A 20631-nucleotide genomic window follows, 5' to 3' on the forward strand; every position below is an offset into this window, starting at 1 on the left:
CTTATATCGCCACTAATGGCGATTGGATAGTGGCGGAATTGACTAAGGACAGAAGGGAGCGCTGCTAGTAGGTCAGGGCCCTTCAGAAGCTGGGAATTGAGAGAGACTCCATTTGCTTTGGCGGCAGCGTCCCAAATTAGCCTTACTTTTCCCGGCTTCTTGGGATTGAGTACAATTCCCAGTGGCAAGTACCACACTTGACGGGGGTCTGCTGTTCTTAGTTCGGCATCCGTGATCCTATGAGCATATCCTTTTTGCTCGTATTCCGCTATCTGCTCCTGAACGCGAATCTTTATCTCCGGTTGCTTGAGTAATTTTTTCTCTAACGACTGTAATCTACGCAACGCCATTGGGTAGCTATCAGGTAATTCAACATAGTCCGTCTTCCACAGAAGTCCCGTTTCGAAACCCACTGCGTTGTTTCTGAAAGAATTCGGTTTGCACGCTTATCTTCTTCGGATTCTAGCTTCTCTTGAGTGCCCTCCGATCCCATGTTCTCCATCGTGAAAAAGTTCCGCAGCTGGTCATTCATCAACTGGTCCGAATCAGTGACTTCAGCCACATGGAAATTTGCGACAGTCTCAGTGTGAATGGCATCCTGTTTGCCGCCGTATATGCCCCAACCGAGTCGGCATTTTGCAGCGATAGGTTCTCCCGCACGACCTTGACGAAGCTTCAGAGGAACGCCAAGTTGCAGATTGTCCAACACGGACAGAAAACTGTTTACATTGAATTAAAAAATAGGATTGTTGTTTTTAAATGTTAACATTCATTTGAAAATACGACAACAATTATTGTTTTTACAAGATTTGGTAACATAATAACAATAACGAAGTATTATTGTTTCAACAATACTGTTGGAAATGAGCTTTTAAGAAAGCTCAAGTGATGTCAATACACACATTTGAAAACATTCTGAGGAAGTTATTTATAGTTTTTTAACACGGTTTCTTTGATATGAAATTGTATAGGGGAACGGTTCGCGACAAGTTGCATTCGACGGTGAATCCTCTTTATTGAACGTATACTATTATTCCATTTTCCAATATGGACATGAAGCTTAGCTTTGAAGAATTGCAATGAATTTACAAAGACTGCCATACAGAATTATTGAAAATATGTTCTCTCCGTATCCGCAGTCTAATCCTTGGTCTAATCAATTACAGAAGATTCGTTGGTTGCATAAATTTGTTTCGAAAAAAAATAGGTTTTCTGAAATGTTCAACTTGGTCAACACGTAAACAGTCGTAGAATGTCATAATTTGTAAAAAAAAACAGTTTTCTAGTGATTGAGAGTGATATTTGCCATATATCAAGGTACGTTTTGCACATCTTTATCAATGCAATAAAACCTATTTTATTTTATTTATTGCTTTTACTGTTTCAGAAAACCGAAGATCTGAAAAGCTATTCTGAAAAAAAGCTAAAAGGAGATTAAATGTACTTATTTAGATGGATGATGAAAACATATAAGTTTTGTTCAATGTGTGCCAAAAGGTAAGTAAAATATCTACAGAATCTGTTAAATTAATAACTTGTATCATATTTCATATTTAAAATGGAAAATAAAATTCTATTTCAGCCCGAAAATGTTGGTTCAACCCGTAACCCAATGGGACTGAGGAGGAAATTAAAAGTGAACTAGTGAAAAAATGCTGTAAAAATTATAGAACCGAAACAAAAAATATATAAAAATAAATATAAACATTTTTGTGTGAAAATATATATCTTTGAATATAATTGTTAATATCTATCCGATTGAAACAAAAAGAAAAACCATTTAATTTAAAGAATAATGACATTTAAATCAAACATCGATCTCTTGTTGAATTAAAAATAGTTCTCTTGTTGAATCAACAATACTATTTTTATTGAACAAAGCTTTTAAAAAAGCTCATTATAAGTTCAAGCTCCTGCTCACCAAGCTCTTTTAAAAACAACAATACTGGATTGTTGAAACAACAATAATTCTTATTACCGCCAAAACAATGCGAGATTCTTGTTGAATTTATGTTAAATGTTATTGTTTTTAAAATAGTTTTTTCTGCGTGTCCAACACGGACAGAAAACTGTTTACATTGAATTAAAAAATAGGATTGTTGTTTTTAAATGTTAACATTCATTTGAAAATACGACAACAATTATTGTTTTTACAAGATTTGGTAACATAATAACAATAACGAAGTATTATTGTTTCAACAATACTGTTGGAAATGAGCTTTTAAGAAAGCTCAAGTGATGTCAATACACACATTTGAAAACATCCTGAGGAAGTTATTTATAGTTTTTTAACACGGTTTCTTTGATATGAAATTGTATAGGGGAACGGTTCGCGACAAGTTGCATTCGACGGTGAATCCTCTTTATTGAACGTATACTATTATTCCATTTTACAATATGGACATGAAGCTTAGCTTTGAAGAATTGCAATGAATTTACAAAGACTGCCATACAGAATTATTGAAAATATGTTCTCTCCGTATCCGCAGTCTAATCCTTGGTCTAATCAATTACAGAAGATTCGTTGGTTGCATAAATTTGTTTCGAAAAAAAATAGGTTTTCTGAAATGTTCAACTTGGTCAACACGTAAACAGTCGTAGAATGTCATAATTTGTAAAAAAAAACAGTTTTCTAGTGATTGAGAGTGATATTTGCCATATATCAAGGTACGTTTTGCACATCTTTATCAATGCAGTAAAAACCTATTTTATTTTATTTATTGCTTTTTACTGTTTCAGAAAACCGAAGATCTGAAAAAGCTATTCTGAAAAAGCTAAAAGGAGATTAAATGTACTTATTTAGATGGATGATGAAAACATATAAGTTTTGTTCAATGTGTGCCAAAAGGTAAGTAAAATATCTACAGAATCTGTTAAATTAATAACTTGTATCATATTTCATATTTAAAATGGAAAATAAAATTCTATTTCAGCCCGAAAATGTTGGTTCAACCCGTAACCCAATGGGACTGAGGAGGAAATTAAAAGTGAACTAGTGAAAAAATGCTGTAAAAATTATAGAACCGAAACAAAAAATATATAAAAATAAATATAAACATTTTTGTGTGAAAATATATATCTTTGAATATAATTGTTAATATCTATCCGATTGAAACAAAAAGAAAAACCATTTAATTTAAAGAATAATGACATTTAAATCAAACATCGATCTCTTGTTGAATTAAAAATAGTTCTCTTGTTGAATCAACAATACTATTTTTATTGAACAAAGCTTTAAAAAAGCTCATTATAAGTTCAAGCTCCTGCTCACCAAGCTCTTTTAAAAACAACAATACTGGATTGTTGAAACAACAATAATTCTTATTACCGCCAAAACAATGCGAGATTCTTGTTGAATTTATGTTAAATATTATTGTTTTTAAAATAGTTTTTTCTGCGTGAATCCAATCAAAAGTTTCGGTTGAATCAGCGTATGATCTTGTAATGGGAGACCTCTCAAATGTGGGAATATTTGCGCTAACTCTTGGTACCGGAGAGACTGTGAAGGTAGAGACAAATTGCCCACTGTGTGAGCCCCAACAAGCTTATATTTTGTCTTCCCAGCTTTCCCAGATATCTCCAGCTGTATTTTTTGTGACTTGGATTCCTGTCGAGTTACGTTTCCGGTCCATTTCAATGTTAACGGCTCGACGACTCCCGTTACGCCTAGTTGCTGTGCAATGCTCTCGTCGAGAAACGTGAGCTCCGATCCTTCGTCGATGAAAGCAAACACCGACACGGCCTGCCTTTTGTGGTATAGAACAACAGGTAGCACGCGGAACATAGTGTATGTACTTTGTGCTGATATGGAAACATTTGAAGAAGCATTGATCGAATGAGTTACAGGAGACGGAGCGTGGAGCAATGTATGATGCTTATTTCGGCAACCTGGCGCGCCACATCCTTGCCATGATTTACAAGGCCACTTACCGTGGCTATTCAGACACGTCCTGCAAAGCCCCTTTTGTTGCACGGTTTTCCATCGTTCATCGACGTTCAGCGACTTGAATTTAAAACAGTCATTAACTCGATGACCCTCACGATCGCATACTGTACAAGGTTTGTTAGTCTTACGGTTTGATGAAGACGGGCCGGGCGAGACACTCGGCATCGGCACCGATTCTGCAGCATGGGTTTGAATGTGTACCTTTTCTCTCGTTTTGTACCGTTCACCCTTGGCTGCCCCGTACAATGCAGGAATGTCGTACGTCACTTCACTTGCCGCAACAACTAATTGCGACATGAATAGTCCAAATGTTCGAAGTGTGGGCTTCTCATAATGTTTTTTGAATAAAGCCCAGTCTAGCTTCAGAGGACCCGGGAGTTTTTCCACCAACTGCTGCATTAGGACTGGATTCGCAAGATGGTCTTCTTGATGTGCTGCCTCCAGATGATCGACTAAGTTCTGTACAGCCAATCCAAACTCCATAACCGATTCCAGACGGTCGTGTTTCGGAGCGGCTACATGTTGAATTTTTCTCAATAATGACCGAATGAGTATCTCCGGACGACCGTATAGGGTGCGTAATGTATTGATTACTGAGGGGACGCCAGAAGGTAACAGCAAGCGGCTTCGCACGGCTTCTAGAGCGGATCCTTTCAAACATCTTTGCAGGCGAATCAAGTTTTCCGCGTCAGAGTACCCACACGTAGTTGTCGACTGTTCGAAACAGCTGATAAAGATAGGCCACTCTTCTGGGCTGCCGCTGAATGTAGGAAGCTCTTTCCCCATCACCTGCCGGGCCGCAATATGTTCTGCACCAAGCACTATTTTGGGCCGAACTACGGGAATTTGCGCCATTGGCTCAGCTGATACGCTATTTATCCTCAACGGTTCATGAACCTTCTGTTCCGCTTCCAATGTGTGTTGATATGCAAGTCGTCTGCAAGGTGGGTCTTCAATCGGTGCGTTTTGTCCGTGCACGGAGCTAGCAACTGAACTCCGGGCCTCCATAGGATGGCTCAGTTTGGCTACAGAGTACGCGATCTTTTTCACTGGGCCGGTACGATGATGTCCTCCTTTTCATCTCGACCCTTACCGCCCTCCGGTGGTCCTCCAGTGAAGTTTTGTTCCTCTAACCAGGATGAAACGTTATCCTGAACATCAACGACCGACCCACTTTTGCTTCCTGCGTTGCTTTCGGCAATTTGTCGAAGCAGTATGCTTCTCTTTGCCAAGGAATCTTGCCGTATTTTCTTCTGCTCTTCCTGTAATACCTTCTCTTCTTCTAATTGCAGCAGTCGCAGCTGCGCTTCTTCTTCTAACAGTTGTCGTTTTTCCTCTATTTGCCTTCGTTTCTCTTCAATTTCTTTCTTCTTCATTATTTCCTTCTCCTTCACTTCTTCTTCTCTTGCCAATCGCTCTTCTTCTACTATTTTCAGTTCTGCCTCCAATGCAGCTACCCTTTCAGAGACCCTCGAACCAGTTACACTTCCTCCTAATAGAGTTTTTTTTGTTTTGCTTCGCGTGGACATAACGCTTCGTGAATCAGACTTCTTCGACGGCCCTTTAGATGTTTTCACATTCACCGCTGGCTGATTCGAAGTGCTTCCCATACATTCTACGCATACATACCGCTGCTCTCGTATGCTTTCATCTACCTGCGCGCATCCAAAATGCTCCCACTCGTGACATTTCTCACAAGCAACCATTTGTGCCTCGGCTGAGTTCGGTCGATTACAACGCTTGCAATTATACCCATCCTTCGAATCGTGAAGATCTTCCATATCGATACCCACGTACAAAATATCTTTAAGTTTGTGGGGGTGGGGAGCGCCAAATTCCTCAGAGCAAACACAGGTTTGTGGTGTATTGCTTAAAGCTATGAAAATTTTTATTTTAGCATGTTTTTTATAAGGAATGAACATATGACTCACATATTTTGGTGTCAACCTTCGATTATTGAGATTCGTTTCTTGATATATGGATGCGATGCTGTTTGCCTGCCTATAAACAACTGATGTTGAAATATGTTTTAGAATGCACATAGTACACTTACAGCTTGTAGCCGAAACCAAACCAAAGATATGCCTGTGATAATAGTCTTAAGATGATGTTATTCCCTAAGTAAACAATAGGTTATAAAGTTTGATATTGTTTTACACTTTTTTATGTTTTTCAGTTCACTGTGCATATAGATTTTTTTACTTACTAGGATTAAGAATGATAAAGAATAAATTCAGTTAATTTTAGGGTCTGAATCTCTTCTAGGTACTCAATTATTCGAGAAAGAATCGTTTTATACGACCAACTAAACTTTGTACAACGTGATTTTCTCCTCTATCGTAAACACGCTGAATCCTCGCACATGACATTCTACGTCAACGGCGAACAGGGATGTTCTTCTTCGACTGAGAGTACTACAGCGTCGCCGCAACAAGGGGTTTGTCGTCACACTCCTATTGCTCAACGAGTCCGTCGACCGCCTATCGCATTGCTCAACAAAATCGAAGAAAAATTGAATCAACTATTGGCCATGGACATAATCGAACCAGTTTTAGGACCAGCAGAATGGGTATCCCCATTAGTGACTATCGTAAAGGATAACGGAGACTTACGTTTATGCGTGGATATGCGTCGTGCAAATCAGGCAATCCAGAGAGAACACCATATGATGCCGACTTTTGAAGATTTTTTGCCACGGTTCAAGTCATCCCGGTTTTTCAGTCGCTTAGATATTAAGGATGCATTTCATCAGGTAAACTAATAATTTCCATAAATAATTATTGTATGTAGCATTGATTTTTTTTTTAATTAGATTTTAATATTGGATATATATTGCTCAAAATTTAATTTAATTGTTTTAGATTGAATTAGAAGAATCATCTAGAAACATAACAACATTCATTTGCCATAAAGGCCTGTTTCGATACAAACGTCTAATGTTTGGCATTTCGTGTGCTCCAGAAATGTTCCAGAAAATTATGGAGCACATTCTTGCAGAATGTGAAAATGTTGTTAATTACCTCGACGACATATTTATTTTTGGTGAATCAGAGAAGGAACATGATGAAACGTTAAAACATGTACTTAGAGTACTAAAAAGTCGAGAGATTTTATTAAATCACGATAAATGTGTTTTCAAAGTTAGAGAGCTTGAATTTCTAGGACATCAAATGTCCCCAGAAGGAATTCGACCTACTATTAGTAAGATTGAAGCGTTACAAAAATTCCGGGAACCGAATTCTGTAGAAGAAGTAAGAAGTTTCTTGGGTTTTGTAACATATGTCGGACGGTTTATTCCAGATTTAGCCACAATCACAGAACCACTCCGACAATTAATTCACAAAGAAAACAAGTTTATTTGGACAGAAGAACACAAGCAAAGTTTTGAAAAATTGAAAGTGCTGATATCAAATGTACAAACGTTGTCATTTTTCGATAATTCATTAAGAACACGTGTAGTCGCAGACGCCTCACCAGTAGCTTTAGGAGCAGTACTCATCCAATTCGAAGGGAAAACTGATATGGACCCTCGTATTATATGTTATGCAAGTAAGAGTTTAACTGTGACAGAGAAAAGATACTGCCAAACAGAAAAGGAAGCGTTAGCGTTGGTATGGGCTGTTGAGAAATTTTCGGTTTACCTAATAGGTCGAGAATTTGAGCTAGAAACAGACCATAAACCACTAGAAATTATATTTTCCCCAACTTCTACACCTTGTGCCAGAATTGAACGATGGGTGTTGAGACTTCAATCATTCAAGTTTACTGTTAAGTACAGGAAAGGATCAGGAAATATCGCAGATTCTCTATCACGGTTAGTTGTTGACGAAAATCCAGTTGAATTTGAAACGGACAATCATTTCTACTGTTCAAGAATCAGTAGCGATTGATGTAGGAGAAATCGAAGCTGCTACCAAAATGGATACAGAGCTCAAAGCTGTTAAGGATTGTCTTGTATCAGGAAATTGGAATAATCCTCTCGTTAAATTATTTGAACCTTTCCGAAATGAACTAGGCATGATCGAAGATACAGTTGTACGAGGAAATAAATTAGTAGTACCGCAAGAATTACGAAATAGAATGCTTCAACTAGCGCATGAGGGTCATCCAGGAGAATCAATTATGAAGAAGCGATTAAGAGACCGAGCTTGGTGGCCTACTATGGACAAAGCAGTTAAAGAATTTGTTTCAAAATGTGAGGGATGTTAGCTGATAGGACTACCAAGTAAACCGCTTCCGATGAGTAGACGTGAACTGCCAGCAAAACCATGGATTGACATAGCTATTGACTTTATGGGACCACTACCTTCTGGAGAATACTTGTTGGTGATAGTGGATTATTTTAGCAGATACAAAGAGGTTGAAATAATGTCAAGAATTGGTTCTCGAGAAACTGTAAACAGATTGGACAAGATATTCACGCGTTTAGGATATCCTAGGACGATAACTCTGGATAATGCCAAACAGTTCATTGGAAAAGAATTTGAAGAATATTGCAAAATACATGGCATTTACCTGAACCATACAGCACCGTATTGGCCACAAGAAAATGGATTAGTGGAGAGACAGAATAGATCCCTTCTGAAGAGGTTGCAGATTAGCAATGTTTTGCGAAGAGATTGGAAGAAAGATTTGAACGATTATCTGTTGATGTATTATACAACACCGCATTCAACGACCGGAAAAACTCCAACAGAATTGTGCTATGGACGTACGATTAGATCAAAAATACCGTCGATCGATGACATTGAAACCATTCCACAATCATCGGATTATCGCGATCAGGACAAACTGAATAAGCAAAAAGGAAAAGATAAGGAAGACTGCAGACGGCATGCTCAAGAATCTGACATTCAAAGTGGAGATACTGTTTTGATGGAAAATCTTCTACCTGGAAACAAACTTCAAACAACATTCGGAAAAACAAAATATAAAGTATTGAGTCGCGCAGGTACTCGGGCTCTGGTAGAAAATCAAGAAACAGGACTCAGGAGTAACGTACCAAAGAAACATAGCACATTTGAAAAAGATTAATCCACCAACAACCTCAAGACCTACAGACAACCAATGTACAATAGAATCTCCAGATACAGTGCCTTCAGATGAAGAACCAGAATTCAGAGGATTTGAAAATGTTGAAGAAAACTTTACCGGAATGTAAAAATATATTCATACAAAAAACAAATAGTGTTTGGTTTTAAAAATTATAGGATAAATACATTTAAACTATTAATAATTGTAATTCAAAATTATATAAAAAAGGAGATGTATTAGTGGATTGTTCTAGTAGGCTATGGACGGTTGATGGAATAATAAATCAGATTATTGTATGCGTCACAACAGAACAGATGTCTTTCATTCAAGGTACCACAGATGTGGTTCAATATCCAACGCTTGCCAATTGAAGGAGTTGCTGAACAGTACCACCAGAAGCTGGACGAGCGGATATGAGATGCCACTGGATCTGGCGACATGCTTTAACATTGCCCAAGATTGACGATTATGGAGCTCTACATTACGCGAGGCATAGGTGTATCGACGATGTAGCCAACCAAGTATCCAGTAAAGCACTCATATGACGCATATGATCAAGACTATTTTCCTTCAGCTAAAATTGTTTGTATGGTAGCCTTGCTGTAAGTGTACAGTGTATGAATTGAATAATTGAAATAAGTTGAAATCGTATGGGAAACGGTGGCTGACTAATATATGTACATATCGGAATTAATCTCACCACCCTACTGCTTTTGGATATGGCTTTTACAAAAATACAGTTGAACAGTTAATCACATGTACATGTACTCGAGCTTCTATTGTGCAACACCACACCATGATTAAACCCTGTTCGTTAGGAGGTAATCATCTTCATCCGTGACTTTAGTCAGTCGCGTTTCAAAAAATTCTTGCACGGTATCCGTGTTCCATTTGGTAATCGATAACGTTTCCTTCACATTGCCGGATTCATCCATCAGTTTCACGATCGGATCCAGTCCACGTACGTATTTTATAGTCAGATTGGGAAACTTCTGTGGCCGATCGCTTTTAATGAAGGCTTGAATCTGAGGGTACGCGCCGAACTTGCAAGTACAAACTTCCAAAACTGCTTTCGGGTAAACCATCAGCTTTCCGCTGCTTTCAGCATCCTTTTGGCAGCATTCCCGGCAATGATCCCTAAAATTATGAGCCATTATGATCAATCATCTCGTGGGAATCCGTAACCTGTTCAATACTTCAACTCATCTAAACCGTATTCTCCCAGGGTATCGCACGATGAGCAGAAAAGTTGGGATTTGATGAATCCTAATTCACGACAGTCTTTCGTAGTAAATTCGGCTTTGGTATGCTGCGCACGGAGGAAATGTAAGGTATTTTGGTATATTGTTAAATAAACTTACAAACCTGGAAAACAATGACCAGCACCGGTATAAGAGATAAGAGAAATTTGTTCATGATGCAGTTTAAGTAAACGAAAATTAAATGATTGTTTAAATAGGTTTAATTTAATTTAATTTCCAACAAAATAATGATGTGACTGAAATCGCTAAAAACCACGTATCTATTTATTTATGTTTTCAAACGCCCTGTTCTGACGTGTATTATTGCCCGCCTTAAGGGCAACTTCAACAGTGGTCTACCCCTGATGCAGCCTACACACGATCAAGCAGTTTAACACACTCAGTGAACTGGACTATCGAAATTCATAACTGGCGCCTTATACCTTAATGAGTACTTAATCGTCGATATGCGTCTGGTCTACATTGAGATTCTCACGTCCGAATGTGTGAGTGGCGATGAAAGGAAAACAAACACTCCTAGATGGTGCTACTCAGCAAAGTTTGGGTAAAAATGAGTATATTTCCATATATTTTTTTACTCATTCGCAACCATTGTGATGACTCGATCAATTTTGAGGTTATGAGCAGAAGGAAAACAAACATGTATTTACACATGCCGAATTGCACATCAGTGTGCGAGCGTTAAACGTCACTCATCTCTATACCGACCTCCCAACCCCGACATCCATGGTTCGAACCAGAGTGTATGTAATTAAAAGTGGCGACACTGTCAGATTTGGAACAAAATTTATCTGTCATTCCCATACAAAATCGTGTTCCAAACGAGCAGGAGACCTGTCAAATGCGGCACATGTCGCCACTCTTAATTACATACACTCTGGTTCGAACCAAGTCTGCCGCAATTCACTTTCACATATGTACATACCTTGTGATAAATTTTCATAAGGAGTTTTATTGAAAATCATACGTCCACTTTTCTCAGTGTAGTGTATCCATTGTACTTACCACACAAGATACATACATAGAAAAGCTTTCAATTAATTACTGAGGAAATGTTAATAGAATACTAAGTTAAAAAGCAGGCCAAGTTCCAGGTGGAATGTAGAGGCATTGATGAAGATGATTTTTTTTTCAACCGAGCCGCCAACTGTCAAATGGTTGCTCGAACAACTTCCCACACGGTCAAACAAAGCAGCAACCGAAGAATTTTCATGGGGGCGGATTCAAATAGATGGTCCAACGTGTTTGAGCGTGTGTAGGCTACATGAGATGAGATGTGCCATGCATGGGTGACGTAGGTTTTGTTCGAACCTTAAAGCGGGCTTGAATCGCTCCGCGGGCTTAATGGAGGAATATTTTGTAAACAAAGATTGAATCTTCAGGTTTTGTACGTGCTGCTCGCTTTTTCAACAAAATGCTTTCGCGTTTATTGCATTTTTCTCTCAAAACAAGGACAGTTTTGGTTCCTGTACTGAGTCCCATCAAATGTTGTACTCCTCGATTATGGTAGGTAGAATTTCACAACTATTGTATAATGCATTCTAATTTGTGATATTGTTCTTACATCACAATGAAGTGTTCGGCCTATATCGACAAGTTTAGCTATGAGTGGCCCTCGTACCATGAAAGAGGAACGTTACCGTAAAAAGGACAAGGTACCTGAGGATTATCGAATCATTTACAGGGCACCAATGGAGCATTATCTGTCAGGTTAGTTAAATTCTAAAGTATAGAAAGAATGCTTTCCGCTCCTGCAGATTCAGCCGGTCAATCAGCTGTTCAATTATCGTCAGCGCCTCGTTGTGGTCGGTTACTAAAACACTTTGACATTTCTCTTACGCAAACATTACAAAACAGTAACTCGCGTAGTGAATTATTGAACTGCTGGGAAAAAATCGAGCGTTTTTACAAGTAATTCGATTGTTAAAATGCTTTTGAAAAGTGGAGTGTGTCAGCGGTTATGGTCAGGTAATATGTCATTGTAAATTCTATCAATTTGGGTCTAAAATGTGTTGTTTTTAGGACTATTGAGACAAGTACATAACCAACAAATTGCTACTCTTAAGCACTTCGCACCTCCCATCGAATACGAAAGTAAGTTTGAATACTGTTCTAAGGGAATTACACCCGGATAATCATTGTATAGGTATTATAAACGTGATTATAACATTTCGAATATTTTAGATGTTGTTATGCCCGAAAGGCCGAAGCTCCGGTTTGTGGAGAAGGTGCCCATTCTACCGACCAATATGAAAGCACCCAAAATGCAAAAGAAGCTCAAATTCATGCGAGGTCCAGAACCGGTTCATAATTCATTCCTGTACAAGCAGTATGGTATTGTGGCCACGGGAGGAGGTCGCTTGCGGTGGGGCCACTTTGAAATGATGCGTCTGGGCATTGGTCGGAAGATGGATATCAGCCGGATGTTTGCCATCTGGCGGGTGGATGCGCCCTGGCAGCCGGTTACTAAAAAGGGCCAAGGCCAGCGTATGGGTGGAGGAAAGTCGGCAATCGACCATTACGTAACGCCAATCAAAAGCGGGCGGGTGATTCTGGAGATGGCCGGAAAGTGCGAATTTGCCGAGGTAAAGCCAATCTTGGAGACGGTTTGCCATAAGCTACCCTTCAAAGCTAAGGTGGTTTCGCATGAAATGATGGAGGAAATGCAGGCAGAACAGGAACGCCTGGATCGAGAGAACCTCAACCCTTATTCATTTAAATACATTGTACAGAACAATTTGGGAGGTTGTCACAAGTGGTTGTCGCCCGTAGACCACAAATGGTTTGGAGAATATTATTAATTTGAAAATAAAATAGTTTATCATAATAAAGTTCTGCACATTTGTCATTTCACATTCATAAAGAATTAAATATAATTTCTACGGTAATACAAGTGTTGACCAGATTTTGTCACATTTCGACCCGAATTTGTCTGTCCCCATTTTATCACGTTTACGACCCGATTTTGCCACCAAAATGCCAAAAAAAATTGAAAATGTTAGTAGAACTTTTATTTTTATTAATAACTAGCTGTCCCATCGAACTTCGCCTCGCCAAAAATTGATTATTAAACAAAATTTGTTTCATTTGTATTGGACCCCCTCCTTTAAAGCGGGGAGGGGTCGCAAACCGTCATAAACACATGTCTTGCCTTGAAAAACCTCTATGCGCCAAATTTGGTTCCATTTACTTGAATAGTTCTCGAGAATAGCAGGAATTTGTGTTTCATTTGTACGGAAGCCCCCCCCCCTCCATTCCACCACAGGAAGGAGGGGCCTCAAATCATCTTAAAAACCTTCCCTGGCTCCAAAAACCCTTGCATAAAAATTTTCAAGCTGATCGGTTCAGTAGTTTCCGAGTCTATAAGGGTCAGACAGACAGAAATTCATTTTTATGTATATAGATACCGCAAACAACAATGATTTCCATGAAATAACTTTTACTGATTGTGGTTTATTATGAATCATTTCTGAGTATTGTAAGCTTTTTCGACAAGAAATTAACGTATTTTGCCTTCTCAAGGCATAAACTGATTCATATTTGGTCGGGGTTCTGCCAGATCGCACCAAGCTGCTTTTTGACTGACTTGTGATATTTTGTTTTTAAAGGTAAAACGGAAATTAATGCATATCAATTCATGCGTACATTTGTTGAAGGATATCCTCAGTAATGGGGCTGATGGATATTCGATACGATTTGTGGTCAATTGATTCTGCTACATGACAACTTGGGTAAAAAACTGGTTAACTTTTCATTGGCGTATGGTGCGAATTGGCAGAACCCCGGTCATTTGTGAAACAAATTAAAAATAAATGTTCTTCCAATTTTGTCACATTTCCTATTTTATCACCCCAAAATTCACCATGGAGGTGATAAAAATGGGATGTTCTTGTTTTTATCAACCCCTGATGAATATAAGGGTGATAGAATAGAATGTCTGGATAGACAATAAGAAAGTGTAAGAGAGTCGTTATAATCCCGTAATAATCTTGTACCATTCAATGAGCGCTTTTTATGCAGTCGCCTGGTACCTAATTACAAGAACAGATGCTAAATTCGAATGCATTTATTGATCATGCTACGTTTAGTCATAATTTTGCTTCGCCAGCTCAGGATTGAATTGAGAGTTGTACTTTTGCTTGACTATTATAGGACCAACGGTGGTCGTTGGCGTTGATGCACTCTTTTTAGCGTCCGGATCCGGTTCACCCCTCAGTTTTGCAAGCAGTTTTTCTGAACGAGCCTTTTCCTCCTGCTCCCGCAATAAACGTTCCTTTCGCAAAGCATCGAGTTTAAGTTTCTTAATGCGTTGCAATTCTTCATCGGGTGATTCCGATTCAGAACTTAACGACTTCTTTCGCTTTTTTCGACTTTTCTTATCTTTAGTTTTATGCTTTTTATGACGATGCTTTTTTCGTTTCTTGCGTTTTGGTTCAACGCTAGAACTATCTGAAGTACTGCTTCTCCGTTTCCTCTTTTTAGTTTTTCCCGTCAAAGACTGATAAGCAAATTTGCTTGAGGAAGCATTATTGGCATCTTTGCTGACTTCATGTTCTACTTTCGGAACAGATGGAAGAGAATAAGTCCGCATTTCCGGCATATAGCGACGCATCACGTTCAAAGGATCGTTGTACTCCTTCGATTTCAATCCAACCTCCACACGTTTTCCTTCTTTATCCAAATTATCATTCCTCGTCGGAGCCACATCGTACCAATCCCTCTTGCCTAGGGCCTCATTCGTGTCCTGTCCCAAATAGGTCAAGTACCCAATCTGTTTCTCGTACTTTTCCTGCTCTTCCTTCTTCTCTTTTTCATGTTCAAAATTTTTCCGCTTTACCCCATCATCCTTTCCGCTTTCTAAATTCTCGAAAAAGTTTACATGCTCTTTACGTTCGATTCGTTTATCGATCTCAGCGGCGGAACTGGACGCGGTTGTCTCGGTTGTCCCAGCTTTAGCCCGCGCCTTTTGTCTTAGGAAGTCGATTTTTGCCTCCTGGTCGGCCAGGGCTACCCTCCGCTGGCGCTCTTTCTCCTCTTCAGCTGCTTTGGCTTCATCGCGACGAACCCGAGCGATGTTGTCCTTATTTCGGACATGCCAACTAGAATTACAAGAAAACGTTTTAAAAAATTAATCCTAAAAAAACTACTGCACTTACCTCTTTTTCGGCAAAATATTCATAGTGTTAATGAATAATAGTAAATGTCTCAGATAATAATTAGTCTGAACTTTTCACTGGTTTTATTATTCAAAATAATGTTATGAAAAAAGATAAACAAAACAAGTGATGTTCTTTGTTTTGTTTCAAGTGATACAAATGTTTTGTCTGTTTTGAACGTTGCAAGTTGCAAGCTGATGCGACACTCATCCGAGTGACATTTCAAGCGCACAGTGGGCGTAGTGAAACAAAATTTTGTTTCATAAACGATTGGGAAATTTTGCAGATTTTTGTTGTTTTTTAAATCAGTATGGGGAAAGGTATAACATGTGATTGAACTTTTCAAAATTAAGCAACTTTATCGAAAATGTATTTGGTAGGCGTTGTAGCGCACACCGTCTTGCATAGGGCACTGCATGGGCTGCTTTGTCTTTTTCTCGCTGCAAAGAAATTTGAAAACAACAAGGCCAGTACATAAATGTCAAAATTAATGAAGATGCCCAGCTTTTCGATACCTTTGGATACCAGCTTTTTGCGCACGGTAATGGTGGCTCTGTGGGTTTAAAAGTGTATCCGTCCCTGTACTTCTTTGACATCTGACTTGGGTTTGACATTTCCATTACCCTCTCCCCTCATCATGGAACAAGAGGAAAACAAGAACGATCCTTGGCGTCTCTCTTTAGGGTTTCGATGGCCGTCATTTTTTATATCGGAGGATTGGTCCGTGATTTCGGCTTCGAACATTGTGAACTGAATAGACGAATCTAAGTAAGAATAAGAAGTAGACAAATGACGGTGTTAACTTTGACAGATCCCTGTAGGACCAATCAGATTTTAACTACAATTTGTCTAGAATTAATTATAAGCATTAAAATGCCCGCATAATTAAAAACAATTTGCAGTATTCTTGTTACTAATCACCTGCGCTAAGGAATACTGTTACTAATTGTGTAATCATAGATGTACAATGCAACTGTATGTTGATATAGAGCCAATACTATACAGCTACAGTGACTATAATAACAGTGTCGTCAAGTGTCAGAATTGGAACAGAATCGTCTTTCAGTTCCATACAAATGCGCGTTCCAAACGAGCAGGAGACCTGTCAAACGTGGCACATGACGTTACTCTTCTTATAGGACTCTATATACAGCATGTTTCATCGACAGTACTAGGGTAAAGTGCCCTATAGTGGACCCCCAACCAATAGTGGACCCTCCAGCCGTGTTTGCATTATTACAGCACAATGTAAATATTTTGCTATGAAATTCAATCGGGAGAACCTACCTTACAGTTCTATGATTTGATTTCATGCATTGAAAATGCTATGGAAAGTAAAATTAGATGATTTTTTTATAATTCTATCAAAAATAAACACAAGAGTGTTCATTATAGGAATATTTTGGGGGGTCCACAATAAGGAAGAAGAACGTCCCGAAAGGAAACATGAAAATCAAATGATGTGTCAACTATAGGGAAGCAATTTCCTATTGTGGACCCCCAGGGGGTCTACTATAGGGCGAATTCAGTCAGACTTTAAATTTTTAATTTCAACGAATAACGTCGTGTATTTGAGTGTTTTATGTATGTATCGTGAAGAGGAGATACAGAACTTGTTATTAGATATCAAGCAGAATTATTATGCTGAAAATTCCTACTCCCTATGACAGGAAGAGCAAAATTCCGCTACTAGGGGGTCCACTATTGGGCATTTTACCCTATATGCAATGATGTCATAGTTCATTGTTTATGTATGATGCCTAATCTTCCGTTCTATTCAAAGGAATCGATAATATACTGTAAACGACTTACAAATGGTATGTCTACAATATGAGATATGGCCGTGAAATATTTATGTATCTTCTAATACTATCGACAGACATATGATTTCCCCACAATGATTTTCGTATCACGCTGTACGCGTACAGTGACAAGACGACACACATCTTTTCTTTCCACCGCTGTATCTATTTGACAGCTTGTTTTGAAACTGATTCTACATCTTTCCAAAACTATATTTTCATCAAAATGTTTAGAAATCATAAACTGTTACTATAGTTCTTATGAGTATTACACAATATTTACCCATATTTTTCGAATAAGTTGTGAATTCGCGTCAGCAGTTCATTCATCGATATGAAAGCGTCATAGTTTTCCAATTTTTCTTATAGATATTTTAGCAGAAATATGCGAGTTCTAGCAAATATTCCGCAGGGCAATTATTTCTGCGGACGTTAATAACTCTATTCTATGGTTTGGAGTGATTTCAGTCTTCAGAGCGTAATTGTAGCAAATAATGGGCTTACGAATAATTATTTTGCCAATGTTATGAAATATATCATCCGGAATTGCAGAAAAACGAATTTTACTCAGTCAGCTTGCAAATGGTTGTTTTCATTTCATATGTCAAACGGCGTATTTGACATTTCAAAACAACAAAATAAGTTCTGTTTCGTACAATCCAACGGTCGAAGGGCAGGGTACGGAAATCATCGTGCTATCGTGATACCAGCGTGATTCTGGGTGACAGACATATGATTTTATGCTGTACAGTGATATTGGCATCATATATGTGTCACAAGTACACAACAAGTCACAACGAGTACGAATACGATATCGTCACCAGCATGTCGGTGACAGAATAGCAAATCAACGATATTTATATCCATATATTCTTTGTTGCAACACTAGCGAATGTACTTGACGACCGGTACATCAGGGTACATCCAGTAACATATTCTTCATTTCCAGCTCATCTTGCTTCGACTCGGAACAGCTCAATCAACAGTCGTAAAACATGGTCACAGTTTGAAATAGGAAGCTTCGATGTGGTATTTTCGACCGAACGGATTATTCTCGCTCCAACAACTGGGAACTAAATGCAGTTGTACAGGGGCCCTCCTTAGCCGTGCGGTAAGACGCGCGGCTACAAAGCAAGACCATGCTGAGTGGCTGGGTTCGATTCCCGGTGCCGGTCTAGGCAATTTTCGGATTGGAAATTGTCTCGACTTCCCTGGGCTAAAAAGTATCATAGGTTTAGCCTCATGATATACTTATGCAAAAATTGTAACTTGGCTTAGAAACCTCGCAGTTAATAACTGTGGAAGTGCTTAATGAATACTAAGCAGCGAGGCAGCTCTGTCCCAGTGTAGGGATGTAATGCCAATAAGAAGAAGAAGAAAAAGAAGGGTTTCATTCGACGGAGCAAAAATGACCATCGTTGATTTTTTTCTCACAATGTACCAAATTTTCTCACAATGTACCAAAAATATTATGTTATCTATCGATTTTTTTTAATTTCGTCATTTTCATCGTTTTATTGATTTATACCCACATGCGAATTTACTGAATATAACTATTTTATTTTATTTTCAGCGTGCAGCTTGGTAACATCATTCAGTTTTGCAGCCATTTCAGTATTTGCAGCATATGGATATATGCACGATTACCATACGTTGTCCGTTCCTTTCGAAATTGACTTCCAACAATTAACAGCGAACGAAACGGATTTGCTGATCTTTTTGGGCTTTTTCTTCGCCGTCAACGTACTAATCCGTATAATGGTCAATCGTTACGTATTGCGTATTTACCGTAATGAAGATGAGTACGTTCATTACTATTGTACTGTTATACGTTTCCTGAAGCAGCATTAATTTTGTATATTTGTATATTGCAGCTATCTTGCTGTCTTCGAGGGCAATCTACCATTCAGTCGCAAACAACTCAAATACAAGAAGGGGACTGTAGAACCAGTTCCCGAAGGAGGTATAGTTCCATGGCAGGACGCGCGATACAAGATTAATGATAAAAGTGTTCTTATAATTGATGGTTATTTTCGAACACCATCGGAGTTGTATAATATGCTGAAGCAAAATAAACAATAGATATATCTCCTATGTAAGATTCAACTACTGTCAAACAGGCCTAACATCCTGCTATGACCATGCTAATCGTGGCCTGATTAACATGTTATTCAAATTACCGTCAATATAAATCATATCAAAATAGTGCGAACATAGTTGATAGTTCATCTCTCCCGTGAAAAAAATATAAGTTGCATCAAGATGTCAAAAACGTTCGAATTGTGATCAATGTTTCATTAACATCGCAATGCAGTACGTGTTTGACATTTGTAAACAAACAACCAAAGAATACTGCACTTTATGTTGTAAACACGAAACAAAATCTTTAAGTTGCATATTTTTTACCATGTAACTTCAATGCGTCTTTCAAAATGTAATTGTTTGTTTAAATTATGTTGCAGATAAGTTGAGTGTGTCTTCATGTATAATTTAGCATCGTTCAACGTTTTGACAACTCACTTTTTTTTTCCTGTGATGGTGCAATCAAAAACAGAAACAGAACAGAAAACCCGAGTACAAAACTTCATAATCGTATGGTTTTTATGGTGAGTCTACATGCAGTTCCTTCGAAGTGTTGAATGGTGCTGTGGTAGAGTGAAGTTTTTATTTTTATTTTATTTATTCCGTTGTAGCATTTTGCAACATTATTACAATTTTACCGCAATCGAAAGATGTTTCCGTAGGCTCTACCTCTTGCGCTTTTTAAATTGCAAAAGAGTTATATTTGATGGCACGTACGCAAAGATTGTTTCTTTCCGAATAGTTGCAACACAGTGAAATGTTCAGTAGTGAAACAAGTTGTGCTGCTTGGGTTTGTATACATACTAAACATTAGAACCAGTTAATCTTATAGGCAAACAAATAAATCAATACCAAATTTTCAAAACGACTTATCTGCTTTTGTAAACAAAAATTCAAACGTCGATTTGACGAATCTGTTAACACTCCTAAGCAAACTAACATCACAGACAACCAGACGAAACACTTAAATTCAATCCATCGTACATGATTTTTTCTTGTAAACATGTTTAATTTTGATACACATAGTTAAGTTTTCCATTTAAGGTGTTTTTTATGAGATATTGCGAAAAAAGTTTAGACTGCCGGTGGGATTTGAATTCACACTATTCCATTAAGTACATTGCAGGTTTGTAAGGTTGATATTAAGCAAAATACGTAAATGTTTAAGTTCAAGTTTTTAGCTTAGCTTAGCTTTAGCTTTGACTGACTACACATATCTATGGTTGCTACTCCGTGATTGACCAGAATCAGTGAAATTGCACAAAGAATCAACTGAATGATTGACTGGGATTGTTCAAGCATTCTCATTGTGCAAGTTTCAGTGACTCTAAAATTCAAATGATCAATAA

The 20631-nt window shown here is 38.2% G+C and overlaps 5 protein-coding genes across 5 annotated transcripts; 2 read left to right on the forward strand and 3 right to left on the reverse strand.

Moving 5' to 3' along the window:
- Nucleotides 1–3379: 3379 nt before the first annotated feature.
- On the reverse strand, nucleotides 3380–6631 carry LOC134209488 (uncharacterized). The gene is made up of 3 exons (XM_062685470.1): nucleotides 6153–6631; nucleotides 6000–6063; nucleotides 3380–5947 (listed from the first exon to the last, which is right to left on the reverse strand). Exon 3 carries the CDS (start codon nucleotides 4952–4954, stop codon nucleotides 3380–3382), a length of 1575 nt encoding a protein of 524 aa, XP_062541454.1. The 5' UTR covers nucleotides 4955–5947; nucleotides 6000–6063; nucleotides 6153–6631.
- Nucleotides 6632–9727: 3096 nt separating this feature from the next.
- LOC134215735 (selenoprotein F) lies at nucleotides 9728–10522 on the reverse strand. Its single transcript, XM_062694860.1, has 3 exons — nucleotides 10346–10522; nucleotides 10177–10289; nucleotides 9728–10117 (listed from the first exon to the last, which is right to left on the reverse strand). Exons 1-3 carry the CDS (start codon nucleotides 10394–10396, stop codon nucleotides 9781–9783), a joined length of 501 nt encoding a protein of 166 aa, XP_062550844.1. The 5' UTR covers nucleotides 10397–10522; the 3' UTR covers nucleotides 9728–9780.
- A 1060-nt stretch (nucleotides 10523–11582) lies between these two features.
- On the forward strand, nucleotides 11583–19510 carry LOC134211485 (uncharacterized). Its single transcript, XM_062688377.1, has 4 exons — nucleotides 11583–11748; nucleotides 11819–11952; nucleotides 18774–19002; nucleotides 19075–19510. The coding sequence occupies exons 1-4, from the start codon at nucleotides 11657–11659 to the stop codon at nucleotides 19280–19282; spliced, it is 663 nt and encodes a 220-aa protein (XP_062544361.1). The 5' UTR covers nucleotides 11583–11656; the 3' UTR covers nucleotides 19283–19510.
- Nucleotides 12052–13073, forward strand: LOC134211484 (large ribosomal subunit protein uL16m). The gene is made up of 3 exons (XM_062688375.1): nucleotides 12052–12210; nucleotides 12265–12336; nucleotides 12427–13073. The coding sequence occupies exons 1-3, from the start codon at nucleotides 12171–12173 to the stop codon at nucleotides 13041–13043; spliced, it is 729 nt and encodes a 242-aa protein (XP_062544359.1). The 5' UTR covers nucleotides 12052–12170; the 3' UTR covers nucleotides 13044–13073.
- LOC134211483 (leukocyte receptor cluster member 1) lies at nucleotides 14294–15536 on the reverse strand. The gene is made up of 2 exons (XM_062688374.1): nucleotides 15399–15536; nucleotides 14294–15341 (listed from the first exon to the last, which is right to left on the reverse strand). Exons 1-2 carry the CDS (start codon nucleotides 15419–15421, stop codon nucleotides 14327–14329), a joined length of 1038 nt encoding a protein of 345 aa, XP_062544358.1. The 5' UTR covers nucleotides 15422–15536; the 3' UTR covers nucleotides 14294–14326.
- Nucleotides 19511–20631: the final 1121 nt, after the last annotated feature.

Source organism: Armigeres subalbatus, chromosome 2 (assembly GCF_024139115.2).
Source record: "Armigeres subalbatus isolate Guangzhou_Male chromosome 2, GZ_Asu_2, whole genome shotgun sequence".
Classification (NCBI taxonomy): domain Eukaryota; kingdom Metazoa; phylum Arthropoda; class Insecta; order Diptera; family Culicidae; genus Armigeres; species Armigeres subalbatus.

Excerpts from the sequence above, each read along its gene's own strand:
- LOC134209488 (XM_062685470.1), bottom strand. The coding sequence starts at position 4,954 with ATGGAGGCCCGGAGTTCAGTTGCTAGCTCCGTGCACGGACAAAACGCA.
- LOC134215735 (XM_062694860.1), bottom strand. The coding sequence starts at position 10,396 with ATGAACAAATTTCTCTTATCTCTTATACCGGTGCTGGTCATTGTTTTC. Across the intron at positions 10,290-10,345 it reads TGCTGGTCATTGTTTTCCAG|CATACCAAAGCCGAATTTAC; the intron begins GTTTGTAAGTTT and ends CTCCGTGCGCAG. Across the intron at positions 10,118-10,176 it reads TACGGTTTAGATGAGTTGAA|GGATCATTGCCGGGAATGCT; the intron begins GTATTGAACAGG and ends TCATAATTTTAG.
- LOC134211485 (XM_062688377.1), top strand. The coding sequence starts at position 11,657 with ATGCTTTCGCGTTTATTGCATTTTTCTCTCAAAACAAGGACAGTTTTG. Across the intron at positions 11,749-11,818 it reads TGTTGTACTCCTCGATTATG|TGTTCGGCCTATATCGACAA; the intron begins GTAGGTAGAATT and ends ATCACAATGAAG. Across the intron at positions 19,003-19,074 it reads ATTTACCGTAATGAAGATGA|CTATCTTGCTGTCTTCGAGG; the intron begins GTACGTTCATTA and ends TGTATATTGCAG.
- LOC134211484 (XM_062688375.1), top strand. The coding sequence starts at position 12,171 with ATGCTTTTGAAAAGTGGAGTGTGTCAGCGGTTATGGTCAG. Across the intron at positions 12,211-12,264 it reads GTGTCAGCGGTTATGGTCAG|GACTATTGAGACAAGTACAT; the intron begins GTAATATGTCAT and ends TGTTGTTTTTAG. Across the intron at positions 12,337-12,426 it reads ACCTCCCATCGAATACGAAA|ATGTTGTTATGCCCGAAAGG; the intron begins GTAAGTTTGAAT and ends CGAATATTTTAG.
- LOC134211483 (XM_062688374.1), bottom strand. The coding sequence starts at position 15,421 with ATGAATATTTTGCCGAAAAAGAG. Across the intron at positions 15,342-15,398 it reads AATATTTTGCCGAAAAAGAG|TTGGCATGTCCGAAATAAGG; the intron begins GTAAGTGCAGTA and ends TTGTAATTCTAG.